The sequence below is a fragment of the Candoia aspera genome, chromosome 4, assembly GCF_035149785.1.
Source record: "Candoia aspera isolate rCanAsp1 chromosome 4, rCanAsp1.hap2, whole genome shotgun sequence".
In the NCBI taxonomy this organism is placed as follows: domain Eukaryota; kingdom Metazoa; phylum Chordata; class Lepidosauria; order Squamata; family Boidae; genus Candoia; species Candoia aspera.
The window spans coordinates 117,684,668-117,697,741 of NC_086156.1; the positions used below are offsets into that span (position 1 = coordinate 117,684,668).

A 13,074-nucleotide genomic window follows, 5' to 3' on the forward strand; every position below is an offset into this window, starting at 1 on the left:
CAAGTAATGACATTATCCCCCCTGTTACACCGACGTCTCCCTCTTGGGTCACAGAGATCGCCGAAAGCGCAGGGGAAGCAGCCTGTTTGTTCAGCCCGCTGCTGGGCTCTTGCTAGTTCTTTTCCTGAGAGATATTTTTAACATAATCAAAGCAATTAACTTCCCACACGGAAGGAATAAATAGGGACACGGACAGGCGGGAGGGGAAGACCTAAAAACGGTTCCGTGGTTGGCCTCTGGCGTGCAACAGCAAAGCCTGTTTCTGCAGAATGTAATTTAGCTGGGGGTGTTGGTCAAAATAGGGGCATTTGTGGGGTGGGGGGCTCAAAAAAGTCAAGATGGGGACTGTAACTATGCAAACAGACCTTTTAACATGCATTGCATGTTCTTTTTAGTAGGTGTTGTGTGTTAAAATGGGGCATGGCTTGGATTTTAGAGTCCCAGCTGCCATCCTGAATTTTTTGCCCTCTCTGCAAGCACCCCTAAAATATTTAGGGTCCTTCACAGGGTGTGAATTAGGATTCCAGCTGTCCTGTTCCTTACGTTCCTTTTGAGGAGCAATACTTTTAAAAAACCAAGGCCTGCCGAACCCATCCGTCCCTGGGATGCTGGAGCCGAACAACAGCCCTTTGGCACCTGCCCAGGTAATCCCAGGTGTTCAAAGGCACAGGTGCCTTCCCCATCACAGGTCTGCTGCAAACCTCACCCCTTCACTGGGAATCACATTCCCTTAGAAGAAACTCATAGGCTGGAAGGGACCCACAGGTTCATCTTAAACCGCTTGGATGTCAACATGCAGGTAAAGCCAGCTACCTGTGCATTCGCAGGTTCAGTCCTTCCCAGGCTGGGTACCCTCCAGCTGTGCTGGGACCCCAGCTCCCAGAATTCCCAGTAAGCAGCAGCTATGCTGGCCAGGAATCCTGGGAAATGAAATCCATAAATCTTAAATTGCCAAGTTTGAAAAATGGCCTATACGTGATCCAGGTTGGCTCCTCCCTGAGCAGCTGGGTAGGAGAGCAAGGGGGAGAGGAGAAGGGCCCCATTTGACATCCTTCCTGGCTGGACAAAATGACCAGCGCTTGGCTTCCTGGTCCCTGTCTGCACTGCCCCTTGTGCAGAAGGAGCGTTTTCGTTTTGCAGCAAGAGCCAGGGAGCTTTTTCGCTGAGGCTGGGAGAATCCCCTTGCCTCTGGGCATCCTGTGCCGGGAGCAATGGCAGCGGCGGGGGGAGCGGAGTTCCCGTCCAAACAGACTGGACACGCGCTCCCCCGGCTCCTTCCTCTGGGCTGCGGCTGCCGGAAACAGGTGCGAACTGGGATCGTGGCCAGGCGGCAGATCCTCTTCCATACTGCCCCCCCCACATGACTCACGCTGGGGCAGGAGCCCAGAAGGCCCGGGCGGGTACGGGCAGGGGGGCTTTCCTTCCTGGCTCCTCACCTGGTCCAGCTCCCCAACGATGCAGGCCCCTGAAACCCAGAGGTCCCCACTTCCCACCCTTTTGGCCTCCATCGCCATCATCGTCATCACCATCAGTTCAAGAAAGGCCTCCCGCCCACCGTCCAAAAGGAAGCCCGTGGAGATCAAGGAGAAGCAAAGCAGAACCATCGGCGCTTATGGAAAGCGAAGCCCTCAGCTGGGATTTTGCATCCTGCCTGCATTGTTTCTTCTCATCATCAGTCTTCAAGAAGCCTACAAGCTATGCTGGCTGGGGAATTCTGGGAGTCGAAGTCCACCCGTCTTAAAGCCGCCAAGGCTGAGAAACACCAAAGTAGAATAACAGCAGCAAGGGAGGATGTGGCCAGTAACTGAAAGTCAGCGTCATCTCTTCCCCACGTAGCTGGACAGATGCTCCCCTTCATTCCAGATCACCCTTGTCATTTTTTCAAACCGTGATCAATTTCTGCCCATTTGAATATTCTAAGAATGTCAGTGAGGTTTAGGGGGGCGTAGAGAGATTCCTGCAGATGGTTGAGCTAGGGTTTTGCAGCAGGCCAGATTCCAATCCAGTCCAATCCAATCCACAGGTAGTCCTCACTTAACGACCACAATTGGGACCAGAATTTTGGTTGCTAAACGAAGCAGTCATTAAGTGAACCTGACCTGATTTTATGACCTTCTTTGCGGCAGCTGTTAAGTGAATCACTCCGGGCATTAAGTGAACCACATGGTTGTTAAGTGAATCACATGGTCCCCCATTGATTTTGCTTGCCAGAAGCCGGCCAGGAAGGGCAAAAATGGAGATCATGTGACCATAGGACGCTGCAGTGGCCATACATGAAAACTGGTTGCCAAGTGCCCAAATCGTGATCACGTGAGTGCGGGGACGCTGTGATGGTCGTAAGTGTGAGGACCACTTGTAAGTCATTTTTTCCACCGTTGTAAGTCAATACCATCACTAAAGGAACGGTGGTTAAGTGAGGACTACATCTCATTTCATCTCATCTAATCCTAATCTAATCTAATCTAACCTAATCTCTGTTAATTTAAAACAGGTCTTCCCAGTAAGAATGTCAAAAGAATGTTCCCCCGCCTTTTTTAATTTTTAAGCATTGAATTATTCTGCGCCAACATCTGGTCAATTGTGTGTTTTGCTGCTGCTTTGATTGCAAGCCACTCTGAGATGCTTCCCCGCGGAAAGTTGGCCAACAAGGATGTGAAATTAAAAATGAAAGAAATCATCTTCCCAAACGGCAAGGGTTCTGGTCAAACGGATCAAGCTTTTTCTTCGGATGCCTCTCCATACGGGGAAAATTGCGCTGCTGCACTTTGGACTTTGAGTCAGCAGATGGTTCCTTCCCTCCCCCAGAGTGAATGTCTCGTTTGAGAAATAAATGAATTGCTGTGTGTTCCCTCTGCTGGTCAGAACTGATGTTTGCAAAGTTGTTGAAGAGGCCCTTGCAACCTGGAGTCCTAGAAAATTATAATCTAATTCAGTGTTTCCCAACCTGGCCAACTTTAAGATGTGTGGCCTTCAACTCCCAGCAAAGCTGGCTGGGGGATTCTGGGAGTTGAAGGCCACGCATCTTAAAGTTGGCCAGGTTGGGAAACAATGGTCTAATTTTTCTGAATGGCCCCATCCTGGCCATTTTTTTTAAAATATGCCCTTAAGTAACCCATTCTGGGTGCATCATGCCAGGCCATGATGTAAGGGTCAACTCAGCCCCCAACCCTGATTTATTATTGGGGACTTTTTGTCGCACTCCAGGTAGGAGGATCAGCAGACTCTCACATTCATTGAGGCTGTTTGACCTACAATATTATCTGGTTCGTTTGACGTTGGCGTAGCACCTTATTGCCCTCTACGCTGTTAGTGTTGTCGTTTGTGTCTTACCGTGTTACGCATACGTGGCCAAGTTTGACTAAAGAAAGTGGGACTTGGCGCAATGCTCAGGGCCAGGGCTGGGCTGCCTAGAAACCCAGGCACCCCGAGTTTTGCATGGAGCTGGTAAGAACGTGGTGCCTGAATTTTGCAAAGTGGCTTTTTTGCCCCCACCCAGTAACAGGAATCACGAGTACTCAAGGCAAAGCAAAAAGCATTTATTGGGGGGGGTCAATCCTTTTTATAGGGTACAGAAACAAATGATACATACATTTGGTATATGGGACAGGTCAGAAAGCAACTCATCAAAAAGATGTTGGTTACACATGAGAATTGAACCGTAGGAAACATTGATTCTAGAAAAGGTTCCACAAGTGGCAAATGTATGGGTTTTCTCACTCCTTTTTCCAGCCTGGTTTGTATCTTTAAAACTTGCAAGTGTATTCAAGGAGTTCCAGAAAAGGTTCTCTCTTCTTTAGTTGCTGAAATGGCCGGTTCTTGCATACCAAAAAAAAAAAAAAAAGGCCTCGGCCCAGAATTAAAACATGCTTTCCTAAGGTTAGAAAAGAGGCCTAGCCTGCCATGTTAAAAATGCTAATATCACCTTTTTTTTTTTTAATGCTAATAATGAAGCCTAAAATTCCAGGTAACAGCAGGAGGTGGGTTAAAGTATAAGCTGCTCTTGACCTGCTAGAGGACAAAAAAGGAAAGTTTTAAGGAGAGAGGGGCTAAAATGCTCAGGACAATTTACAGTCACGAGGCTGCAGAATTGACCAGCAAATGTGGCTTTCCCCATAATATGCCAGACCCAGAACGACAAAAGATGCTCAGCAGGTACCTGGACGTTCCCCCGGGACTTCAAGGTGGCTGTCAAGGGGACCGACACCTCCGTTTATCTCCACAACAGCCCTCTGCTTCTGGTTTTGAATAAAACTGGCCAGTAGGAAAAGATGTGGCTCTCCAGGCTGATTTTTTACAACCCCAGGCGAAGGCAGCTCTCCTCTTACACTCCATCTCATTTCCAGAGCGACCTTCGCACACCTTCCCAGGGAAGTGCAGTAACAACAGGTAACTTTTTTTTCCCAGGGAGGGGGCACTAAGAGAACAGCTCCCCAACCGTAAAGGTTCTCTGGACTACAACTCTGGCTCACCTGGAGAAGCCAGAGGCCATGCAGCAGGGGAGGGGAGAGAAAAGGGAAGGAGGGCAGACCTATGGGCGGGGAGATGGGGCAAGAGGGGCCAGCCCTCCTGCCTCTCCCGCGCAGGCCCCCAGCTCCCAAATCCTCCCAAGCCCGCCCCCGCCAGGCTGAAGCATCCCCTCTCCAGCCCGGGGCAGCATCCCCCAGGCAGGTATGCCCTCTCTCCATCAACGGTTGCTCAGGTAGACTGCCTTGCAGCTGGAGGTTTGCTCCCCTTCCCAGACGCGTGGCGGTCCATTCCAGCGAGTCAGCCGGCCAGGGCGCATGGGATTTGTAGGCCGGGGGGGGCGGCTGGCAGGTGAGCCGGCGCAGAGACACCTGTCCTCCCTTCGCAACCTTTCGCATTTTCTCTAGCCCCCCACCGCGACCCCCGTCCTCGCACGCCCTCAGTGCGGCTGCGCCAGCTCTCGACGGCCCTCCCGCCCCCGCCGTGGGAAGGGACTCTTGGAACGCGATGAACGAGAGGGAGGGGGCGGGGCTTCTCGCCGCAGGCCCCGCCCCCTCGGAGTCCTGCAACAACGCCGCCGCCGCCGCCGCCGCCTGGCCCGCTGTTGCCGCCGAGGGGGGCGCGAGCTCGGTGCCCCCCCCCGCCCTTCCCGGTAAGAAAAGGGTTGGGGGGCAAAGCTGCTGGGCAGTAAACGGGCGCGGGCATCTCGGTTGCTTCGTCTGCTGGGCTTGGGCGCGCGGCGGGCTGCGCTCCATTTTGCGGGGGCAGCATCAGGAAGGGGGGTCCTCGGACCCCCGTTATCCCAGAAGGCCCCCCTTGCTTTCCGCTCTGGATCGTGTGCAGCTTGAAAGGACCCAGCGCGTCTGGATTTCTTGCCCCCCCCCGCCTCCCCCGCCCACGGCTAACCTGCCTGCACAAGGCAGGGACAGCCTCTGCAGCTCGTGGCTTCCCGGAATCCTCCCGGGGGAGGGCAATGGGGGTGCAGAGAAGGGCTGGCCGGGGGTGAGAAGCGCCTGCCCTTTTGAGGAGGGCAGAGGCTGCTCAATTGCAGCCGAGGGAAGAGAGCCTTGCGCATCCTCAGAAGCCCCCTCCCCTGTTTCGATGCCGGGCACCCGGAGTCTGCCATAGCCAGTTCCATTTTCCTGTTCCACTGTCGTTCTCTCCCTGGGAGGGAGCCCAAAAGTTGGGGCCAGTGCCAAGCGGCCCCCAAATGTTCACTTTTACGGGTTACGGAGCAGGATTAGAAAATCCTGGCACGTGTTAGATTGCGTTCACACGTGCTCAGTGCGGTTCCCGAGGGAACCTGTCTCCTGGGTTCAAGCGACCCCTGGAGCCGCCAAGTAACCGGGGCTGTCCGCCGGGGAAGGTCAAGAAAGTCAAGATGGCAGCCACAACGGTGTGCTCAATGCTCTGGGACACACGTGAGAAGCAGGTGGCGTGATTTGATTGCTGTTGTGGCTGCCATCTTGACTTTTTTGACCACACTCGGCAAGTAACCGAAAGCGCTCAATGTGGACAACAATGAACAGCCACCAAAAAGCAGACGGGAAAAGGACGACCCCGGGTTCAACCCAGCCCCTCTCTGCAGGGGGTGCAAACGCAACGTCCCGTCTTCCCCTCCTTCTCTTCTTGCCCCCCGGAGGGTCCATGCTGGTCCGGAGAGCCGCCGGCCCCGCCCCCCCGGACGGAGGCTGGGGGTGGGTGGTGGTGCTGGCCGCCTTCCTCCAGTCCGCCCTGGTCTTCGGCGTCATCCGCTCCTTCGGCGTCTTCTTCGTGGAGTTTGTGGAGCATTTCGAGGAACTGTCCGGGCGGATCTCGTGGATCACGTCCATTGGGATCGCGGTGCAACAGTTTGCCAGTGAGTCCAGGGCGAGACGGGTGAGCGAGCGCTGGGGGGCGGGGAAGAAAGGGCCCGCTTGGGGGGATCCCTTCAGTAAACCCCAAGGAACAGCTGTTATCCTGCAGGACAGGGCTTCTCGGCGACTTGAAGGTGGGTGGACTTCCCGTTCCAGAATTCCCCAGCCAGTCAGTCTTTCCCAGTCTCAGTGACTTGAAGGGGGGTGGACTTCAACTCCCAGAATTCGTTCACCTTAAAGTTGTTGCGATTGCGAAACACTGGCCCGTAGGTGCTCTGAACAGCCCGTCAGAGCCATCCTCCTTCTGGGTCAGTGAAGCTGCGGGATAAGACTAAGTATTCCAACCTCGGTAGCGTGGGCACTGGGGACGAGGGTGCAGCTCCTCTGGAAGAAGCTTGTGTCTCGGCCCTACGGGCACGTGCCCTGGCCTGAGGATCCACCTTGCCGTAAGAGCCAGGGGGAGCTTGGCATCATTCCTGGTTCATAAATGGGGAAGCGGATTGTGTTCCCCCCTCCCGAGTAACGGGGGTCTGTCTGTCGTTCCTTGCAGGTCCTGTGGGGAGCGCCTTGAGCACCCGCTATGGGGCTCGGCCCGTTATCATGGCCGGTGGGTTCTTCTCGGCCCTGGGGCTTCTGTTGGCATCGTTTGCTACCAGTTTGGTGCATTTATATCTCAGCATTGGGCTTCTGTCAGGTATGTTATTAAAAATCCCACCTTCTCTCCCTTGTCCAGTGACTTGCCCAAACCTTGCCCTGAAATTAGCTGCTTCTAAAAATCCCCAACTCTTCCACAGAGCCAGCATCTCCAAGCCAGCCCCTTTCAGTCTAGAGCAGTGTTTTTCTACCTTGGTAACTTTAAGATGGGTGGACTTCAACTCCCAGAATTCCCCAGCCAGCCTTGCTGGCTGGGGAGTTCTGGGAGTTGAAGTCCACCCATCTTAAAGTTGCCAAGGTAGAAAAACACTGCTCTACTCGTTGCCAACTTGATTGGGGCAGGTATAAATCCCACGAGCAAGCAAATAAGTCAAAGGCAAAGTTAATTTTTCTTCCAAGATGGCCGCCACCAAGACGGGAAGAGTTTTGCATGTCATGGCTGCTGCCATCTTGGAATAAGCTGTAGAAGATCTCTGTCCTTCAGAAAAGGTTGTTGCTCAACAGGGAGGCTGGAAGGAGCCTTTGGTTTCATTGCAGGCTTCGGCTGGGCCTTGGTCTTCACGCCTTCCGTGGCTTCCGTGGCTCGCTACTTCAAGAAGCGTCGGACACTGGCCACCAGTTTGGCCCTGACCGGCGTGGGCCTCTCCTCCTTTGCCTTCTCCCCTCTCTTCCAATTCCTGGTCAACACCTACGCCTGGAGGGGGGCCATGATGATTGTGGCAGGCATGTCGTTCAACCTCGTGGTCTGTGGCGCCCTGATCCGGCCCTTGACCCTGAAGGAGGACCTGCCTGGCGGAGGGCTGGGCGGGCCGTGCTGGAAGACAGTCTCTACCCTCTTTGGGCTGCCGCTTCTTTCCCACTGCCCTTTCATGCGTTTCGTCTTGGCCATCACGCTGGTCAACACAGGCTATTTTGTCCCCTATGTCCACTTGGTGGCCCGGGCAAGAGAGCTGGAGTTCGATGAGTACCAGGCCGCCTTCCTGATGTCTCTGGCGGCGGTGGCGGACCTGTGCGGTCGCCTCTTCTCCGGCTGGCTGGGCAGCTGCAGGTCGTCTCAGCTGATCCACCTCCTGGTGGTGTGGACCTTCCTGACAGGCATCTCCTTGCTGCTCATCCCCTGGGGCCACACCTACCCCGTCCTCATGGCCATTAGCCTTGGCTATGGATTCTTCTCCGGAGCCCTGACGCCCGTGGTCTTCTCCATCGTTCCCGAGATCGTGGGCATCGAAAAAATCTTCAGTTCCATGGGGCTGCTGCAAATGATAGAAAGCATCGGGGGACTCTTGGGGTCCCCCCTGTCGGGTAAGTAACCCATCTGTAGCTGCACTGTCCTTCAGAACTCATTCTTCTGTTTTCCTGTGGCATTACAGATATCCAGGTCTCAGGAGGAAGCAAATTCTAACCTGGTAGGTGTTGAGTTGTCTGGTGGATCTTGTGGGTTTTCTGATCATGCTTGGGGGGTTTCCCAGTGATCTGTTGGTTGGCTTGTTGAACTCTGGAATATGGAGATGGCTAGGGTGCTCAATAGGATTGCCCCGAACACTGATCCCCAACTGCTGATCCCATGTAACACCTTGGTTTGCTGAGGAGTTCCAGGAAGTGAAATGGGTGAAGAGATGCTTAAAGCAGGGTTCCTCCGCCAGGGTTTCGCAGCACCCTCAGGTTCCACAAGAGGTCAGTAGGGGTTGTCAGAGTGCTAGAAAGCGTTTGGCCCAAGAGATCAGAAAAATCACACACCAGGCATTTCTATAAAAATAAATGTATTTACAGAAAGCACAAAAACATTTTCAAGCTTGTGCATTCACATGCGCTCAGAGAGGACTGGGAAGAGAGGCTGTGCTGGAAGGCTACAAAAGCGAAACTAAACAAGCCCAGGCAAGCTGCCCTCCCCCAGGCAATGCAGCCCCAACACCCAAACTGAGGACAATTAAGTTTGACCTCTTCACCCTGCCGATACTTAAGAAAGTACTCAATTACCATGGTAACCTAGTGGCTTGGTCCAAGCAAAAACAAAGAAATGCCAACCGGTTCCTTGGGAGATCACAATTTATTTCAAACATTATTTCAAACTCGGGCAACTTCACATTAAAGAGGTAAGTTTCATTTTTTTATTTTCAATTTAAGAACACTTTAATGTATATAGACAGGCTCACCCATGAAACGAATAGAATGATTTGTAACTTGTAGCCTCTATTTCAGCCTGAATGGGCTGGGGTTCCCTGAGGCCTGAGAAATATTTCAAGGGTTGAGAAAGGCTGGCCTGGAGGGTTGCCTGCTGAAGGCAAGAAAGACGAGGTGCAAATCCAACCAGACAGAAGTAATCTATCTGGAGGTTTGTGACCCTGTGGATCCTGAGGAAGTGGGCAGCGTCCTTGGTGATCTTGGCTGTGCTGCTTGCAGCTTGGACCCTTGCTCTACTTAGCTAATATAAGCCACCAGGGCGATGGATCTGGGCTCTGACAGGGCTTCCTTGAGGCCAGGAGAGACCCCCGAGTTCCTTAAAGAGGCAGTGGTTCACCGGCTCAATGCCTGGACTTATCAAAATTAGTGAAAAATTATCCTATCTCTAATCTTCCTGTTTTTTGGGACGGTGCTGAAGAAATGATGGTGCTGCATTGGAGAGGGCTCTGGAGGGCACGGCTTGTTTGGACCCGTGACCGTCTGGATTCAGACCCAGGCGTGGGATGGAGACCGCATTGGTCACTCTTATGGATGACCTGGGGCAGGACTTGGATAGAACTGGCATGACTGTCCTTGTCCTCCTAGATCTCAGCAGCTTTCAGTACTGTTGACCACAGTCCCTCTTTGGACCACCTGTGAGGGTTGGGATTTGGTGGCCCAGCATTGCAGTCAACGGGTCCCGAAGGTGGTTGGGGAGGAAGGCAGTGAGGAAACCACTGGGAGAGGTCATGTCCTGGTTCGGGGTGAAGCATGATCAATGTGCAGACGACAGCCAGTTGTGGTGGAAGTCATGACTTGCTGTCTGGAGGCTGTCAAGCTATGGGTGGGGGAAGACAGCCTCAAACTTAATCCAGACAAGATGGAGTGGCTGTGGATTCAGATGCCAACTGTACTATCTTTCTCCCTTGATAGAGTTATGCCCCCCCAGAGAGTATATCTGGGGGTCCTCCTGGATTTGCAACCCCTCCTCCAAGATCAGATGGAGAACATGTCCAGGAGGTGGTTGAGGCAGCAGTTGTGAGCTAACCTGGAACAGGAAGCACGGAAGATAGTCACTCATTACCCTTGGCGTGTAAATCAGTGTTTCTCAGCCTTGGCAACTTTATGACTTGCTGTCAGGAGGCTATCAAGGCTGGCTGGGGAACTCTGGGAATTGAAGTCCACACAAGTCCACACAACTTAAAGTTGCCAAGGTTGAGAAACACTGAAAGTCATTCTACATGAAGTTGAGTGTGAAGACCACCCAAAAACTTACACTGGTCCAGAAGGCAGCAGCACCCATGTTCATTCATGATTCTGTCACGGTACGCCTCTGCTGTAGGAGGTACGCTGGTTACCAGTAAGGTTCTGAGTGTAGTTCAAGGTGGTGGTGGCTACCTATGAAGCCCTATATTCAGGGCCTGGGTATCTTAGGGACCACCTTTGCCTTGTCTCACCTGGAGAACAAGGGAGTGCCTGCCAAGGGCCCACACCTACCAGGAGGTACGATGGGAGGTGGTCCGATGGCAGGCATTATCTGCTGCAACTCTCCTCCTTTGGAACTGGTGGCTCCCTGAAGTGAGAATGGACCCCCCCAGCCCGGCCTTCAGGAAGCAGGTGAGACCATGGCTCTTCAGGAAGGCCTTTGGGTATTAATGGTAACGCCCAAATGATCCATCAATCGATGGCATGCCTGAATGTATTTTGCTTGGAAGTATCTGTCCCCAGTCCAGAAGTAACATGGAGTCTTCCAGGCCAATAAGGTAGACCAGTCCTCCATGAATATATCCCGTCCCTTCTGAATTCCACCCAGATTGAAGGCCATCTCTGCGTCCTGTGGCAGTAAGTTCCACAGGTTGCTTATGAACTGAGTGAAGATGGGCCTTCTTTTGTCTTTCTAAATCTCCTTCCAGCCACCTTCACCGGATGACCCCTGGTCCCCATATTCGGAGAAGGAGAATTGCTTCTCCCTGTCCGCTTTCTCCGGGCCGGGTATGAAAGTACCCAGCTGGACCAGGTCCCCCACTTTTGCAAGCTAAGCTGTCCCAAGTGTTCTTGTCTTTCCTGGCAAGGAAAGTGTCGGAGCCCCTGGTCACTTTGCTTGTCCTCTTCTGCACTTTTTCCAGCTCTATTACCTCTGGTTTCAACAATGGCCACCAGGACTGTACACGGCACTCCAGATGCCAACGGACCCTCGGTTGCTATACAGGTAGTCCTTGACTTACGACCATAATTGGGACTGGAACTTCTGTTGCTAAGCGAGGCAGTTAAGTGAGTCACACCTGATTTTACAGCCTTTTTTGCCAAGGTTGTTAAGTGAATCACCATGGTTGTTAAGTGAATCCGGCATCCCCTATTGACTTTGCTTGTCGGAAGCTGGCTGGGAAGGTTGCAAATGGTGCTCACGTGACCCAGGAATGCTGCAACCGTTGTAAGTGTGAGCCGATCGCCAAGCACCTGAATTTTGATCATGTGACTGCAGGGACGTCATGATAGTCGTAAGTGTGAGGACTGGTCACAAGTCACTTTCCCCAGCACCGTCATAACTTTGACCAATGAATGGTTGTAAGTTGAGGACTACCTGTACGGGCATTTGCTGGATCTGACCAGCTTCACTAGGTAAGCCCTGGCCCCAGGATTTGGAGAAAGGGGGAGAGAGTTCTTTCCCTGGGTCCTGTGTGATTTTACACTCCATGATTTGTCTCTTCTCAAATTGCCTGTTTTCTGAGTAAATCGATGCCCAGGGCGAGTCGGTCGACTGCTGTCAGCGACTGAGTCACACGCCGTTCACCCTGAGACCTGCTGGCTCCAGCTCACGTTTGGCTCTTTTCTTTCAGGCTGCCTGAGAGACCTGACGGGCAGCTACGCGGCCTCCTTCCTAGCCGCTGGTGCCTTCATCCTGGCCGGCAGCCTCGTGCTGATGACGGTGCCCAACTTCTCCAGCTGCCTGACCCAGCCGGCTTGGCAGGACGCCAGGGCAAGCGGGGAGGCCGGAGATGGCAGCCGGTTGGCCTCAGTGGCCCCTGCAGTCCTCCCTCCTGAAAAGTGCCCCTCCTGCACAGTGGGGCCGGTGGCAGAGCAGACCCCCTTGAAGAGCTGAGCGCCTGCAGGAGGCCAAAGGTTGCTGCGGATCCAGAGCTGGGAGCAGAGACGGAGGACTCTTTGGACCTGATCAGACATATATGTGTGTGTGTGTGTGTGAGTGAGTGAGGGTGTTTCTGCGTGTGCTCAAGAAAGGAGGTCATTCATTGCAGCTACATGTCTTACTACTGATTTACTTGCCAGTGCCTTAAACAAATGGTCCGCCGTTCCTCTGTGTGCAAAGGAGCTGGTTTTTAGGAAGATCAAGCTTTGGATGCTGAAGCGGTGCCCGCTGGGCAGTCCTGCCTGAGCAGCCTCCCTCTGGCCTTCAGGGTGCCAGTCCCAGTGGGTTCCCTGGCCCCTTCTCCACCGCCCTGGAATGGGAGGCCCCTTGCCTTGCTACCAGCCCCCTCTTGGAGGGCCCGCTCCGTGGCCAGATGGGGAAAGTACAAGTCCCATTTCAAATGGATGTCCCCTTGGTGGCCTGGCTCCGTTGGGGGGCTGCACCATGGGCCTTTGAGGGCTGGGGTGCAGAGCACAGCAAGGGCACCCGGCTGCCTTGGCTAATCGCGGGCTTGGTCCCTGGGCTGGGACGGGCTCAAAATCTAGCACTGGACATCCGGCCGGCTAAATCTCCCAGCTGAAACCTGCCTCGGCTGCCTCAGTTCCTGCCACCCCAAGAGCAAGGTGGCCATGCTCCGTTTGGGTGCAAGCTGCCCCACAGGGTTTTCTTGCCAACTGCCCCCCTTCCCCCAAACAGCTTCCCAGCCCAAATTCCCTCGCTGGCTCCTCGCTGCCTGTGAGGGCACGTGCTGATTCTTAGATGGTCTCCTTGCCAGCAGAAAGTTTGGCCCCAACC

At 53.7% G+C, this 13,074-nt stretch overlaps 1 protein-coding gene across 1 annotated transcript; it reads left to right on the plus strand.

Annotated features, from left to right (window-relative positions):
* The first annotated feature begins 6,103 nt into the window (after positions 1-6,103).
* LOC134495977 (monocarboxylate transporter 13-like) lies at positions 6,104-12,323 on the plus strand. The gene is made up of 4 exons (XM_063301688.1): positions 6,104-6,322; positions 6,871-7,014; positions 7,512-8,276; positions 11,972-12,323. The coding sequence occupies exons 1-4, from the start codon at positions 6,112-6,114 to the stop codon at positions 12,232-12,234; spliced, it is 1,383 nt and encodes a 460-aa protein (XP_063157758.1). The 5' UTR covers positions 6,104-6,111; the 3' UTR covers positions 12,235-12,323.
* Positions 12,324-13,074: the final 751 nt, after the last annotated feature.